Source organism: Talpa europaea (genome assembly GCF_964194135.1).
Source record: "Talpa europaea genome assembly, chromosome: 16".
Classification (NCBI taxonomy): Eukaryota; Metazoa; Chordata; class Mammalia; order Eulipotyphla; family Talpidae; genus Talpa; species Talpa europaea.
Window position 1 is genome coordinate 12,354,785 of NC_140084.1, and position 15,406 is coordinate 12,370,190.

General features: G+C 53.4%; 1 protein-coding gene across 1 annotated transcript; it reads right to left on the minus strand.

Moving 5' to 3' along the window:
* Positions 1 to 263: 263 nt before the first annotated feature.
* On the minus strand, positions 264 to 8,036 carry LOC311185803 (chymotrypsinogen B-like; the record flags this gene model as incomplete). The annotated part of the gene is made up of 8 exons (XM_084256621.1): positions 264 to 362; positions 4,135 to 4,236; positions 4,628 to 4,758; positions 5,495 to 5,675; positions 5,857 to 5,938; positions 6,018 to 6,097; positions 6,219 to 6,322; positions 7,985 to 8,036. 8 exons carry the CDS (start codon positions 8,034 to 8,036, stop codon positions 264 to 266), a joined length of 831 nt encoding a protein of 276 aa, XP_084112747.1.
* Between the last annotated feature and the right edge of the window lie 7,370 nt (positions 8,037 to 15,406).

A 15,406-nucleotide genomic window follows, 5' to 3' on the forward strand; every position in this document is an offset into this window, starting at 1 on the left:
CTGTGCCCTGGAGTCCGTGCTCCTGGCCCCGCCCCCAGGCGCCTGCCTCCCACAGTGCCCTGCTCATGGAGCCCACCTGAGTCTCATTACCCCGCACAGGCCCTGCCTTTTGCCCTCTGAGGGGAGCCTCTTGATGGTCTCCCAGCTTCTGGAGAAGAGCTGCCCCAAAATCCTTAACGCCCCTGCGTCCTCTGTCCTGTTTCCCCCTCCATCAGACGGCGGCCTCCAGGCACAGACGCTTACCTGGTCCTGCAGCCTGCTGGCTAGTCCTGCAGCTTCCTTGAGAGGGACAGGGGTACCTCTTCTAGGAGGTTCACCAACATGCGGCTTTTCAGCTTCCCCTGGAGGCCGTGGACATATCCCTGTGGATAAGGGGGACAAGCTCAGTCTGCGTCCCCACACAGTCATGGCAAGAGGGAGCTGCGCCTGCCTCCACCCCACCTAACCAGGCCTGACCGCGGGAGAGCGGACCCGTCTCAGTAGAGTGTCACCTTCGGAGCTTGGCTTCTCTGTGAGTAAACCTGCCTGCCTCAGTTTCCCCTCTGCCTGGTCCCAAGCAGGCTCTCCGGCTTCCACATCAGCTTAAAATGCCTGTGAAGGGCGCCCTGGCTTGCTCCTCTTTCCCAGACCTTCACTGCTCAGCAGCAGCCCCCCATGTCACCACCCTTATCCAGGCTCCCTCCCCCCATGGTTCTCAGACTGGGGGCACAGGGCACCCACTAATGAATTCTCTTCCAACCAGACGCCTTGGGTCGTCAGGTGGAGTCTCACCACCTTCACTCTCACCTTGTGATGGTGCCTCCCCCGGCCACGGTGAAGGGTCCTGTAGGGTAAAGAAAATATCAGGCTTTTCTGCCCTTCCGCCATCAGGATAGATGATGGATCCTTGTTCTGAATGCATGCCTGATGGCGGGCACCTGGAATAGGGTGTGGGCATAGGTAGATGGGATTCAGCTGAGCTAAGACTGTGCTTTTAAGGGCGGCGTCACGGGGGGACGCCAGCAGCAGCAGCAGCAGTAGCAGCAGCAGAAGTCGCAGCAGAAGCCGAGAAGCAGCCGAGAAGCAGCAGAACGAACGCCAGAAAGCCCAGATAGAGTGAAGACTTGCTGGGGGCTAGGAGGCCTGCCAGCCTGCCAGCCCCCCAGCCAGCACCCCTGCCTGCCATATGCCTGGTGAACCCCAAATAAAAAACCTGCAAAACTACTGAGGACTCTGACTCCTCCTTTACCCGGTTTGCATGGGATCAGAAAACCTGCACTGTGCCCAGTCCTGCCTTTACAGGTCCTCATTGCCAGCCAGCACTTGGGGTCTGTAGGGTAAAGAAAATATCAGGCTTTTCTGCCCTTCTGCCATCAGGATAGATGATGGATCCTTGTCCTGAATGCATGCCTGATGGCGGGCACCTGGAATAGGGTGTGGGCATAGGTAGATGGGATTCAGCTGAGCTAAGACTGTGCTTTTAAGGGCGGCGTCACTGGGGGACGCCAGCAGCAGCAGCAGCAGCAGCTGAAGCCGAAAGAGAAGCCGAGAAGCAGCAGAACGAACGCTAGAGAGCCCAGATAGAGTAAAGACTTGCTGGGGGCTGGGAGGCCTGCCAGCCTGCCAGCCCCCCAGCCAGCACCCCTGCCTGCCATATGCCTGGTGAACCCCAAATAAAAAACCTACAAAACTACTGAGGACTCTGACTCCTCCTTTACCCGATCTGCATGGGATCAGAAAACCTGCACTGTGTCCAGTCCTGCCCTTACAGGGTCCAACTCCAGAACCCCATGCAGCGCCCACTTGCTGGGGCCCAGTTCTGGAGCCTAGGCCATGGCTCCAGCACCCCGGGAAGCGGCCTCTAGGTGAAGGTCAGCAGCAGGGAGTAGATGGGGAGAGCTCTCAGCACCCACAACCCGGAGGGGCACAGGCAGCAACTGGGCTTTCTGGGGTGAGGACATGGGCTTTTAAAGCCCCACTGACCAATCAGGGGTGTGGGCCGCCCAGAGAGGAGGTGCGACTTTGGTCAAGGGGATTCTTTTCAGCTGAGGCCATTCCCAGAGAGGCCTGTCAGCTGAGGGCTGCGTGCTCCCCACACCCCCTGTCGCTGGGGTGTCCGTCCTTCCTGGAGGGAGGGGGGAGCTGATACAGGGTCCACTAGACTGTAGGTGCAGATGTGGCTGATGAGTGACCGTGTCATGTAGCCCAGTGCGAATTTCGAACATCCTCATCTGAACAATGCACATGATTCGCTGAAGGAAGAAGCAGGGTCCTCTGTACAGAGGGGTGTGGGGTCTCGCATCCCATCAGACATGGCCCAACTCAGAACAAGGATGTGGGGCCCCTCAGCAGAGTGAGTTAAATGGACCTTGCCCTGCAGCGGCCAGTTTGTGCCTTGAGACTCCTGAGCAAGCCTGGGCTCTGCCTTCACCGTATGCTTCACCGTCACACCCAACTGGAGCACTGTTAGGTATATAATATTTGAAAATATTTGCAAACCCCAGAGTGCTTAACCCCACTCTGTCTCTGGTGAACCCTCTCACCCATGGCCCCTCTTGCTTACACCCCGGTTCTTGTATGCATAGATAAATCTTAAAAAAAAAAAATGGGGAGAGCAAAAATTTTTTCGTTGCATCCATTAATTATATTGGTGATAACATTAGTGTTTACCTGTAACTATTTGTATGACAGAGAATAAAACAAGGCTATAATTTTGGGATTCTAATTCCATCATTCCCTGTGTCCTTAAGAGTGAGGACTCTTGATGGAGAATTCAAAACCTGCCAATGGGCTCTATTTAAGGTTAAGTAACATGCCCTTCAGCCTTGAATTTGAAGTGGAAGTAAAAGTACTCATGTTTTTCTAAAATTGGTTTTCTTCACTGCTTAGCTCTGTCCACTGGAAAGGTCTAGAAACAATGACAAACACGCCAATCATGAATATCCCCTACATCCAGACTGTGGGCTTGAAATTCCTTTTCCAACTCAAAGAAACCAGTGGATTTTAAAGATATAGCAGATTCAGAGTCTTGGTATCTTGTCAAACCAGAGAGCAAGGAAGGTTGGAACCCGTGTGGCCATGCCAAATGGTCCAGAACCAACTAGACCCACTGGTCACGGGGGCAGAATTTCAGCTTCACGAATGATAGGGGGATGGAAACCCATGAGTCCATGAGTTTATAAAGATTCTAAAATAACACAATAGAGTCACCTTGGTGGATGATTGAGAACAAGTTAATCATCTCAAAAATCAGTGAACATAAATGTGTAAAGGAAAAAAGAAGGAATTCCTTGCATGTTCTAGATGCACAGTGCCGCCAGGAAATAGAATGACAGATGAGGAGGCATGTCTAGGAAAGGATTCCAGGGAAATGAGAAAGTTAGAAGTTATCACCATTGTACAAGTCACCCAAGAGTTGATGGTGCAGATGTCAGGTCTGTCAGAGAGAAACCAGCCCTGGCACCTCCTGATGTAGGCGTGCAGCCACCTGCAGCCTGGCCAAAGGGATGTACCTTAGTGAAATGATCTCTAGATGCACTTGCTGAATCCCAGAAAAAGAAAAACAAAAAAACACAGGACAGGGGACCTGAAAAGACAGTGGTTCAGCCACTGTGACTGGAAGGAAGATTTCCCAGCTAGTGAGTTCAGAGTGAATGAGCAGGACCTGGGTAGAGGCAGGAGGGGTGGGGACTGCAGGGATGGTCTGGGTGGAGGTGCAAGGGGCACAAGGCAGAGAAAGGTGTCTGGAGCATGTGAGGAGGGACAGGCCTGCTTGGGTGGCCCTTGGGTCCCAGGACCCACCCTGCTGGGAGGAGGTGGCCTGGCCTGGAGCACTCCTGCCCTCCACAAAGCTCCTTGGGCCAAGCCAGCTGAAACCAGAGGAGAAATGAGCAGGGAGGGCCAGACCCAAAGGCCTCAGCTCCCTGAGCAACAGGGGCTGCTGGGGCTCTGCAGCCTGGAAAGGGAGGGTCACGCCGCCCCCTGGTGGGTGCCAGGGACACTGCAGCCACCTCCCCAGGTCACTCACACACAAGCAGTCAGGGCTTCTGTGCAGAGGCTTTTATTAGGGAAACTCGAGATAGATGGTACCAGGGTTTAGTTTTGAGTGAGAATATCCTCAATCCAGGGCCTTAACTCTGTGATCCGGGAGCAAACGGTAGGAATATCGGTGCTGCAGGTAGTAGTGACAAAGGACACGACGCCCACCAGGTTCCAGGCTCCATCCTTCTGGCAGACCAGGGGCCCACCAGAGTCGCCCTGTGGGAGGAGAAGCACCTGTCTGCAAGTCTGAAAGGGGTCCTGGATCCTTGTGCACCCCCTCCTGGCTCAGACAGGTATTGCCAAGAAACAAAATTCTTATACAGTAATGTTTACACATTTCCATCTCCTCAAGGAGCACCCAGTTTTGCACCTATCCCAGGGGGCTGGGGCTGTGTTTATAAGTGGGCTGGAAAACCTAGCTCAGGGGGAGCAAATCCGCTGGACAGCACCCCCATCATGGTCAGGGCCAGTCATGTGCTGGGCGTGTGTGAGTGCTGGTCCTGGCTCCCCCGGGGATCAGACAAGGACTGAGCTTAAAGGGATCATGGGCTAGGAAGGGCCTTGAGCCTGATTGGGGAGGGGGGATCACATGGATAAGGGGTCATACCATGCAGGAGGTGACATTGTTGGCCCCAGCACAGACCACGAGATCTGTGATGTCGCTGCCCCAGGACTTCTCACACTCGGCATTGGACAGGAGGGGCATGGTGGCCTGCTGCAGCTTGATGGAGGCCATGCCTGGAACAACAGAGAGGCCGGGAGGGGGTCAGGACCTCAGCCTCTAGCCCATCCTGGGAGGAGAGGACAATATCCAAGAATGCTGTGCTCCTTGATCCCCCTCTTCCATCACTATTATCAGGGTGCTGGAATCCAAGGCCTGTAATCCCTTAAACCTTAGAAATCTCAGGGGTACCTGCCTTCTGATTTCACTGCAGTCGGTGCTAAATTTGCCGCAAGCACAGTTGGTGAAACCAGCCCTGCCTGCCCAGCCTGCTCTGGGGAAGGACCAGCCGGGTAGCCCTGGCCTGGGCAGGACGCAGGATGCTGGAGGAGACCATCACACAGGGGCAGCCCCAGGGAGGGGTGCCAGGCTGGACTCTCGGGTCCCTGACCACACCCTGGATACCTCTGGATACCTGAACCCCGCCCAGGTCTGGAAGGAGGCCCCAACTCCAATCCCTGAGGCCTGGGGGACTTCAGCGCTGCTGGGGTCACTGTGGACAGGTGCAGGTGGTGAGTGGGGCGGGGCCTGCTGGGACTGAGCTGTGTCTCAGAACCTGACCCTGCAAGGCCATCATGGAGCTCGGGTCCATTCATTTGGGTGGGTTTTCTCTAAGTGGGTTGTAAATAACACAGCGGAAACATTTATGACACTGTCCGTTGTCATAAACTCAAAGAGCAGAGTTACATGGGCCCCGCCTGCTGCACAGGTAGACCAGACCCTCCCCCTGGGTCGCAGGTCAAGGTCACTCACCCTTGGAATCAGTCTTGCCCCAGCCCGTGGTGACACACAGGGACCCGGTGGTGAAGTTGTCCTGAGCACTGGGCAGGCACACGGGGGACACGACCTTGGAGAAGCGGGCGGGCGTGGCCAGCTTCACCAGGGCGATGTCGTTGTGACCGGTGTCGTTGTTAAAACTGGGGTGGTTAAACACCTGTGGGTGAGGTCAGGAGGAGGAGGTGAGGTCTGGGATCCACCAGGGATCTGCAGGTTTGACGAGACAACCTTCCTGGTGGGAATCACAGGACACACCAGGGGCGCCGGAGGGAGACTCTGAGGCCCATCTGCTGCCTCGTGTCTCTTCCACGTCCTGCCCCAACCCCCAGCCCGCGTACCTGAGCAATCCTCAGGACCTGCACATTCTTCTTTTTCTTTGCTCTCCTGTTAAACATTCCAGCCACAACTGTGTCGGATGTGCTAGAGGAGGCAGATGGAGTGAGGAAGGAGGACACGCCTGCTCCCCCGCCCCCACTTTTGAAACCTCCCTGGGCCTCACCTGACTTCACAGTGGGCGGCAGTGACCACCCAGGACTCGTTGACTAGGGACCCCCCACAGTAGTGGAAGCCGTTGCTGTCCTGGAGGAAGAAGAGAGTCAGTGTGGGCAGGACACACCACACCCCCAGACAGAAGTCCACTCCCTGGACCCCTACTGCAGGGTGCAGACTCTGCACCCCACTAGGTGCAGACTCCCCTCACCTGCAGAGACACCTGCCAGGGCCAGGAACCAGGGACAGCTGCTTTCCCATTGACGATCCTCTGTACCCCACTCACAACTGGGGGAATGTCAGGGACCCCACAGCCTGGAGGGGAGAGGGGGAAGAAGAAGGGCCGAGGACCCACTCGGTCTGAGATCTGCTTTCCAGCTCAGCTATCACCACACCCACCTCACACGCCCCTATTCCAGGAAACATTCCCAGGCACCCCAGTCCCAGGTTGGAGGCTCCACAAACACAGATTGCTGTCCCCAGTCACCCCTCCAGGGATGCAGAGGGACAGGCAGCTCCATCCGGGTCACCCTGCCCAGAGGAGCAGAAACAGGCTGAGGAATCAGGCCTCCCTGCCACCCACTACCTACTGGAGACCTCAGCCCCCGCTGACTCTCCCAGGCTCATTTCACCCCAGAAGTGGGAGCAAACACTGCTGCCCTCACAGGCAATGCTTGCCAAAGGGATTGGTGTGGACAGGAGGTGTGGGATCAAAAACCCATGGGAACCCCAAACCCATGGGAAATCACCCCTCTCTCCTTTCCTGACAGATGTGACTGTCCCCATTCACACTGCTGGACTCTCGCTGGCATTTCAACAACTCTTCATTGAATCCACTGAAGCTTCTAATTATTGAATAAGACATGACCTTGATCCCCACCATAAAGACACATCAGGGAAACAGAAAACAGGATGAGACTGTACAGAGTAAGGAGGACACGCAGGGCCCTTGACATGAGCAGACACATTCGCTGCGTCAGGACATAGGATCCTCAGCAGCTCCCAGGGGTGTGAGAACTTGGCCACAGGAAGAAAGGGGGGCAGGGCCAGCCCCTCCCACCAGCCAGGCCGCCCCCAGGGTCTCCCAGGCCTTGCTCTAGGCAGCTTCTGATGCTGTCTGGGGACAAGGACATGGCCCGGCCACTCCCTCAAACCAGTGTCTCCAAACATGTCGTCTCCTCATCTTTTCTTATAAGAACAGAAAAACCACCAGCAGGAGCTGTGAGGGCCTCACCCTGCAGAGGCTTCATAGCAATGGAGTGGGGGGCCGGGTCCCCTATGCTGGTGGAGACTGAAATCTCACAGGAGTGGGGCCAGCAGGTGTGACAGGGACGGGCAGGAAATACAGGGAGGAGCTTCCCCCACTGAGCCCTGGTTCTGGTTATACACAGGGAGTGAGGGTGTGAAGCTGCACAGAAGTGACAGGCAGGGGCTCAGCAGAGGCCCCTTCCCAGGAGAGGGGGGAGCAGGGAGCTGCTGAGCCCAGTGTGGGTGTCAGAGAATCCCTACAGCAAGTAGGGAAAGGTGATATTTGCTAAATCCTGAGAAAGATACTTGGTTGTATTATTATTATTATTATTTATATTATTATTATTACTTTAACAGACCCCAAAGGACTAAGTGCCTGGCACTAATAAACCCCTCACAGCCCTTGTGCCCACAACCCCACATGAGCCTCCTCTAGGGCCTCTGTTCTCTGAGGAGCCCAGATGCTTCTTACTGAGGCCTGGCAGAGCGTTGAGGGCTCAGAAAGCCCTAGAAGCACCCCTTTCTCTCCTCCTGCAGATCAGGTTGCCTGTCTGGTCCTGAAGCCCAGTGTGCAGGGAGGGAACTCAGAGCTCCCCTCACCTGGTGCCTGGTCCTCCCCGAACTGAGCGAGTCCCTTGTGATGGGGCCAGGCTGAGTCCATGGGGTGCTGAGTCCTCCTCCCCAGTCTCTCCCAGGCATGGCTGGTCCCTCAGACCCTACCACACTCACCAAAGGCGGCCCCGACGAGGGTGATGCAGGAGAGAAGCCAGAGGAGGGCCATAGCGGTGCAGGGGGAGAGATGTGGGGCTGCCTGCTCTGGGGCTCCTTTTAATATCCTGGGATTCCTTACTCCCCCACTGGGCCTCTGGGCCTCGCTGACCTGAGGCCTTCCTCCCAGTTGCCATCTGTGTATATAGGATGATCAGGGTCTCTGAACGTGTGCAGCCCTGCGCTTCAGCCTGGGACACCTCAGGCTCACATACTCCTGTCAGCTGGTAAGTCCTGGATCAAAGGAGTCAGCTGGTGAGCTTTGGGGGTCCTGGCTCCACTGTGGAGGCTTCAGGTGCTCAGTAAAGACTCATAAAATGGGACCCTCACTCAGGTGTTCTGGGCCACCCAGAGCTGAGCACCCAGGAGATGAATTTCAACACAGGCCCAAGGGCCCAACTTCCGGCTGCTTCTCTATCTGCTCAGGGAAACTCCCTGAGGCAAGGAAAATGCATAAGACAAGCAAGAGGCTCTGGTCCTTACTGGGGTGGAGTCAGAACTATTCCAGGAAGGGCAGTTTCTGAGCACTTGAGGACCAAAGAGGATGGCCTTGGGTTCAACCAAATTCTTTCCCCCTGCTGATTCACAGTGTATGAAGCCAGCCACTGCATCTCTCTTTAGTTGCTAATCAGTGAGGATTTGTCTCCACACCATAGATGGCCTGTTGAGGACCCTAAAAGCTCAGGGCTGATGTCAGGAACACAGAGGCGAGCACAGGAAGGCCAGGAGGAGGGGTGGGCCCGAGAGGCCCCTGCCCTAGGTGGGGCCACAGGACCTCAGCCTCCTGGGAAGGACCCTCATTTCCCAGGTCAGGTCCCTTCTACATCCCAACACTCCCATGCACAGAGCACCCCTGCCCTGTATTCCAGAGCAGTGAGAGAGACACTCACAAGTAAGAACATCACGTGACAGGCCCCCCAAGCAGGAGGGGCTGCTACAGTGTCGGGGGTCCCTGGGGAGAGACCCCCTGGGAGAACAGATTCTTCCCCCAAGGCCCCGGCCTGTGCTCACCTGGGAGAAGCAGGTCAGAGGGAGCAGGTGGCTCCCGGGTTCAGGACAGTCACCCGGGATGAGCTCCTGGGGTGGGACATGTGAGGATGCGGGGAGACTTGCACCCCTGGGGATGCAGGAAGGGCAGGCATGTCCCTTCTGCTCCCTCTGCATCTCCCTGTCCTGCTGTCTTCCAGCCTGTGTCATCCACGGAGCCCCCAGTGCAGCCCCCAGGGGAGGACGGGCCTCAGGGATAATGTCGTTTTGAATTGTAGTTGTTGGGTTCGGAGAGTGGGGTCCTTGTGTTCACACAGGGAAAGATTTAACCAGAGCACGCGTTTCACCAGCACTGGTGATTTCCCAGGCAAGTTTCCCATGGCACAGAGACTTAGTCATATCTGAAAAGGCAGGTTAATTATAGGAGGGAGAGAAAGACAAAGGTCTGCATGGTTGCAGTCCTTGAGGAGAGCTGCCCCGGCTGAGGGAGGTCAGTGCAGGCTACAGGTCACCAGCAGGTGGGAAGCTGCTGCCCTGCAGAGGGACAGAGAGTTGGCAAAAGGAGCTGCATAGGCAAAGGTAGGCAGAAGAACTGCTGGCGTGGTGCCACCGCCAACATTGCACTGATAGAGTCTTCTCTTTGGGAGGGGCTCACTCCTTCATGGAGAGGTTTGTTTGTTGTTGACTTTGAATAAACTATGCAGAATTTCTACAATGGCCAGGTTTCTACAATGGCCTCGATCTCCCCATCTTCACCTTCAGGTCTGTGCTCCTGACACCTGCTACAGCAGTCTGACACCTGTCTGTGCCTGTGCTCTGTGGTTTGGGCATGGCCTGAAGGATCTCAGTCAGTGCCTTCTACCCCCACTCCTGCTCTTGGCATTGTGTGACCAAGGTTTCTGATCTTGTGGCACCTGCTTTCCAATTTTTCTATCCTCATCCTCCATCACTCACAGCATAAGAGCAAGTGAGAAACAGGGGCCTCCCTGGTGGCCCAAGGGGTTAAGCGTTAGTACTATGAAGCTATCCACAGTTACTGAAGCACCAGTTTGATCCCTGGCCAGGGAGCTACCCACATGGCGCAGGAGACCTCTCCCGACTCACCCGCTGCTCCCCTCAGCAGTGGATTTCAGTAGATCCACCTTTTCTGCTCCCTACTCTGTCTCTGGTGAATTCTCTCACCCCCTGTACCTCCTGCCTGAACCCCAGTTCTTGTATGTATAAATAAATAAATCTTTAAAAAAAATCAAGGGAGAAGCAGAACAATGAACGCATATAATAAAATCTCAATCTTAATGAAAAATATCAATCTTACATACTTATGCATCCTACACATGGGCAATAACAAAATATTTGTTTTTTTCTTTTTTTTAAATAAGGAATTTTTTTTAAAAAGATTTATTTATTTATTTATACAAGAACTGAGATAGAGGCCAGAAGCCCGGGAGGGTGAGAGAATTTACCAGAGACAGAGTGTGAAGCAGAACAGGTAGATGGAAGGAAAGCACTGCTGAGGGCAGCAGTGGGAGAGACAGTGGAGGTCTCCCGCGCCATGTGGGTATCCCCCTGGCCGGCTGGGAATTGAGCCGGTGCTGCAGAGGCTGTGGACAGCTTCACAGTGCTGTGCTCAACCCACTGTGCCACCGGGGAGGCCCCAAAATATTTGTTTTTTCTTTTCCAGATCCTACTTTGTGGAACTATCAAGATACTAAACCATAGCTTTGGTAAATCTAGGTAGTAAGTGTTCATTTGGGTTTTTGTTTTTTTTTTTTTTTTTTTTTTTTTTTAGAGGCATGCTTTATTTATTTGTTTTGCTGGTTTGTTTTTGTTTTGTTTTTTTGTTTATACATGCACTGGGTACAGTCAGAAGCGCGGGAGGGTGAGAGAACTCACCAGAGCCAGAGTGGGGAGCAGAACAGGCAGAAGGACCGAAGGACACTGCTGAGGGGAGCAGCGGGCGGCAGGAGAGGTCTGCGCGCCATGTGGGACCCTCCTCCGGTGGCCGAGGAGCAGCCGGGGATCGAACCGGTGCCGCAGAGGCTGCAGGCAGCTTCGCAACCCAGCGCTCAACCGCTGCACCACTGGGGAGGCCCCATTTGGGTTTTTGAAGTAATGGAAAGATTTTCATTCTATTTTTCATAAGAAAAACTACATCTTTTTTGGTAACTTTTTTAAACATTTATTTATTTATGCACACAAGAGTTGGGGTGTAGACCTGAGGCATGGGAGGTGAGAGGATTCAACAGAGACAGAGTAGGGAACAGAACAGGCAGGCAAACTGAAATCCACTGCTGAGGGGAGCAGAGGGCGAGACAGGAGAGGTCTGCCACGCCATGTGGTTTAGCTCCCTGGCTGGGGATCGAACTCATGTTGCAGTGGCTGCATATAGCTTCATAGTGCTGAGAGTTAGCCCTTGTGCCACCAGGGAGGGCCTTCTTCTGTACTTTTTTAAGGTATCCACAGTTTACAGCACTGTATATGATTTAGGGGAGTAGGTGACAACTCTCCTCAGGCGGTGTCACCACACTAAAATGTCCACAGTTAACATCTACAGAGTTGACAGCTCAGGTCAGGTAGGTGTCACTGAGGGAAATAGTTTTTCTCTTACTCAATATTTCCTGCACTTTAGAGATATTGTTATGAACCTGTTTTACCTACATAATAACAACAACAAAAAAAGTCATTTACAATAACAGCCTGGGGCCTCCCTTGTGGCGCAAAGGTTTAAGCATAGGGACTGTGAAGCAATCTGCAGCTACTGCGGCAGGTGTTCAATATCAGCCATGTGGTGACCCACATGGCGCGCAGACCTCTCCTGTCTCGCCCACTGCTCCCCTCAGCCTCAGCAGTGTATTTCAGTCTGCCTGTTCTGCTTCCCACTCTGTCTCTGGTGAATCCTCTCACCACCGCCCCCCACACCTCTGGCCTACATCCCAGCTCTTGTATGCATAAATAAATAAATCTTAAAAAAATAAAAATAAAATAACAGCCCATGTAGTCTTAAGAAACATCAACTGTTCATGCATATTTGTCTCCATTTTCAAAGAAAGGAGACAGCTTTGGTCTTAGTTTTTGGGACTTTCCTTTAAAGGGGTAAAATTTTTTTAAAATAAATTTTATTGTTATATTCCCCATACAATTTCAACCCCCCCATTTTGACCCCAATCCCTCCCCTCCCGCCACCCACCCCCCAAAAAGTGTCTCTGGTTCATAGTTTTTTGTTGATTTTGATTTTCACTTTCTTATAGTTATTCATTTTCCTGATCCCTTATTTAGGTTTTCTAGATTCCTGCTATGAGTGAGACCAGCCGGTATTTTAATTTTTCTTTCTGGCCTATTTCGCTGAGCATGATCCCTTCCAGCTCCATCCATGTTGCTGCAAATTGCATGTGTTTCTCTTTTTTGAATGCTGAGTAATATTCCATGGTGTATATGTACCACATCTTCTTGAGCCAGTCATCTATTTTTGGGCATTTGGGTTGTTTCCAAAGCTTAGCTATTGTAAACAGTGCTGCTATAAACATAGGGGTGCAGGTGCTCTTTGGAATTGATGTTTCTGTGTCCTTTGGGTAAATACCTAGGAGTGGAATTGCTGGATCATATGGAAGCTCTATGTTTAGTAGGTCCAGAAATCTCCACACAGCTCTCCATAGTGGTTGGACCAGTTTGCACTCCCACCAACAGTGCAGAAGAGTTCCTTTTTCTCCACACCCTCACCAACATTTGTTGTTGCTAGTTTTTTTAATATGTGCCATTCTCACTGGGTAAGATGGTATCTCATGGTAAAGGGGTAATATTTCTTGATTTCATCTTCAAGTCTCACCTTTTTGAGCTCTACTTAAACCTGACTCTTTCAACTGAGGAATGACTGACTGATGTTCTGTTCATGATTTTCCCTCACAGAATCTGCCCTTTTTCTGCTCTGGCACCTTCCTCTCTGCTGTGACTCACCCTCCCCCTCAGTTGGCAGCTCCCCCTGTTTGAATCCTGCCCTGGGGCTGCTCATCTTCTGGTCCCTGATAGAGGATGAGGATAGAAAAACTGGAAAACAGGTGCCACAAGATCAGAAACCTTGGTCATGCAATGCCAAGAGCAGGAGGTGGCAGTAGAAGGCACTAAAAGCCATTCACCCAGCTCTGGGAACTGAGATCTTTAGGGCCATGCCCAGACCACAGAGCACAGACACAGACAGGTGTCAGACTGCTGTAGCAGGTGTCAGGAGCACAGACCTGAAGGTGAAGATGCGGAGATTGAGGCCATTGTAGAAATCTGGCCCCCTCAAATTCTACATAGTTTATTCAAAGTCAGGGCCTCCCCTGGTGGTGCAGGTGGTTGAGCGCAGCGCCGTAGAGCCGCCAGCAGCCTCTGCAGCACCGGTTTGCTCCTGGCTGGCTGGTGAGGGTCCCACGCGGCAGACCTCTCCTGTCCCACCCGCTGCTCCCCTCAGCAGTGTATTTTGTCAGTCTGCCTGTTCTGTTCCTCACTCTGTTTCTGGTGAATCCTCTCACCCTCCCGCATATCTGGCCTGTACCCGGTTCTTGTATAAATAAATAAATCTTAAAAAAAAAAAGTCAACAACTCCATCAAGGAGTGAGCCCCTCCCAAAGAGAAGACTATATCAGTGCAATGTCCTTCTGCCCACCTGTGCCTATGCAGCTCCTTTTGCCAACTCTCTGTCCCTCTGCAGGGCAGCAGCTTCCTGCCTGCCCGTGACCTGTACCGTGCTGGGGTTCTCTGCACTGACCTCCCTCAGCGGAGGCTGCTCTCTTCCAGGCTGACCGCCTGTCACCATGCAGGCTTCTCTTTTATCAAATCTATCCCTTTTGGGGCAGCCCTTTCTGCTGCTTGTGTCTACCCAAGTGTCCTCTGTTTTGTCTCCCTAATAATTAACCTGCCCTTCAGATATAACTAATGTCTCTGTGTCGTGGAGTAGCTTGCCTGGGAACTCGCCGGCCCTGGTGAATGGGGAGCTCTGATGAAAGCTTTCCCAGTGTGAATCCAAGGACCCCACTCTCAGAACCCAACTCCAAAACCGCACGAGCATCTTCCGAGGTCTGTGAAAGTCACGCCCTGCCCTGGCAGCCCAGAGGACAGTGAGAGAACAGCCCCCCGCTGCGCCTTCCTCACAAGAGAGCCCCATGGACATGGGGAGCCCCTCTCGGGCTGGTCAGGAACAGCGCCCCAGCTCCTGCTCGGTGCCAGAGGGCATCACAGGTCAGCGAGGAGGGACAGTGGTTGTGGATAGGGAGCATCTGACCTACGTGACAGGCACCAGGGAGGAGGTGACATGGACACGCTTGCTAGAGCTGGAGGCACCAGGGAGAACAGACAGAGAAGCAGCTGGAATGTGCTTCGGGCCCCTCTGTGCTGTTCCCACAGAGCCACAGGCCCTTGACACGCTGCCCTCTGTCCTTTCTCCATCTGGCTGGAGCCCAGATGGGATCCCGGGTGTCTGAGCCATCTGGAAGTAGGAGGAGCAGCCAGTGTGTGTGGGTGTAGCGGGCAGGGCCAGGAGGGGCCCCAAGGCTGCCCTGGGGTTCTCCCACCTGGCCCCAACCTTGGCTTCAGTCCCAGGGAAGCACAAGCTCCCTCGCCTGAGGCCTCTGGCAGGTGGAGCTGGGTCTCCTGGTCCAGGGCTGGAGCAGCCTGTCAGGACACCTGCTGCGAGTTTCTGCTGATGGCTTAAAATGAATTGTTGCAGCAGAATGACGGGATCGTAGAATCTGGATACTTCTAAAGTTTCGATGCCCACTTTTATTTTTTTGCCACTAATAATTATCATCTATGAGAAGTCACTTTACCTCCTCTGTGAGAACAGGATTCCAGACTTCACATTTTTATCAATTCTGTGGTGGTATTTATGGAGCTTAAGAAAAGTTGGAAAGGAGACACTCTAAGACCAGAGACTGGGCTCATGTAAGGCAAGGAGGTGCAGGTGGGGGTGGATGTGATTAACAAAGTCATTAAACAGGATACAGAAATGAAAAATTCTTAGGGCCAACCTTTAGCTCAGGAGGCACAGACCTAAACTGGCATCAGACTGCTGTGGAGATTGTCACGGGGGACAACCAGAGGGCAGCATATGAGATTAAGGACATAGTTATTCAAAAGAAACCAAAGGTAACAACTCCACAAAGGAAAGAGCCCTCCCAGACTGCAGAAGCCTGTGTCAGGGCAATGTCTGCACTGGCCGGGGGCAGCAGCCCTTCTGCCTGCCTGTGACCTGTGACCTAGCTGCGGCTTCTCTTCACTGACCTTCTCCCTGTGCAAAGCACAGAGTCACCCCTCCTCCCCTGGCTGCTGCCCGCACCATGCAGGCCTCTGAGCAAACCTGTCCCTTTCAGGAGCAGCTTTCTCTGCCCGCTTGTGTCTATGCAAATGTCCTTTATTCTTCTC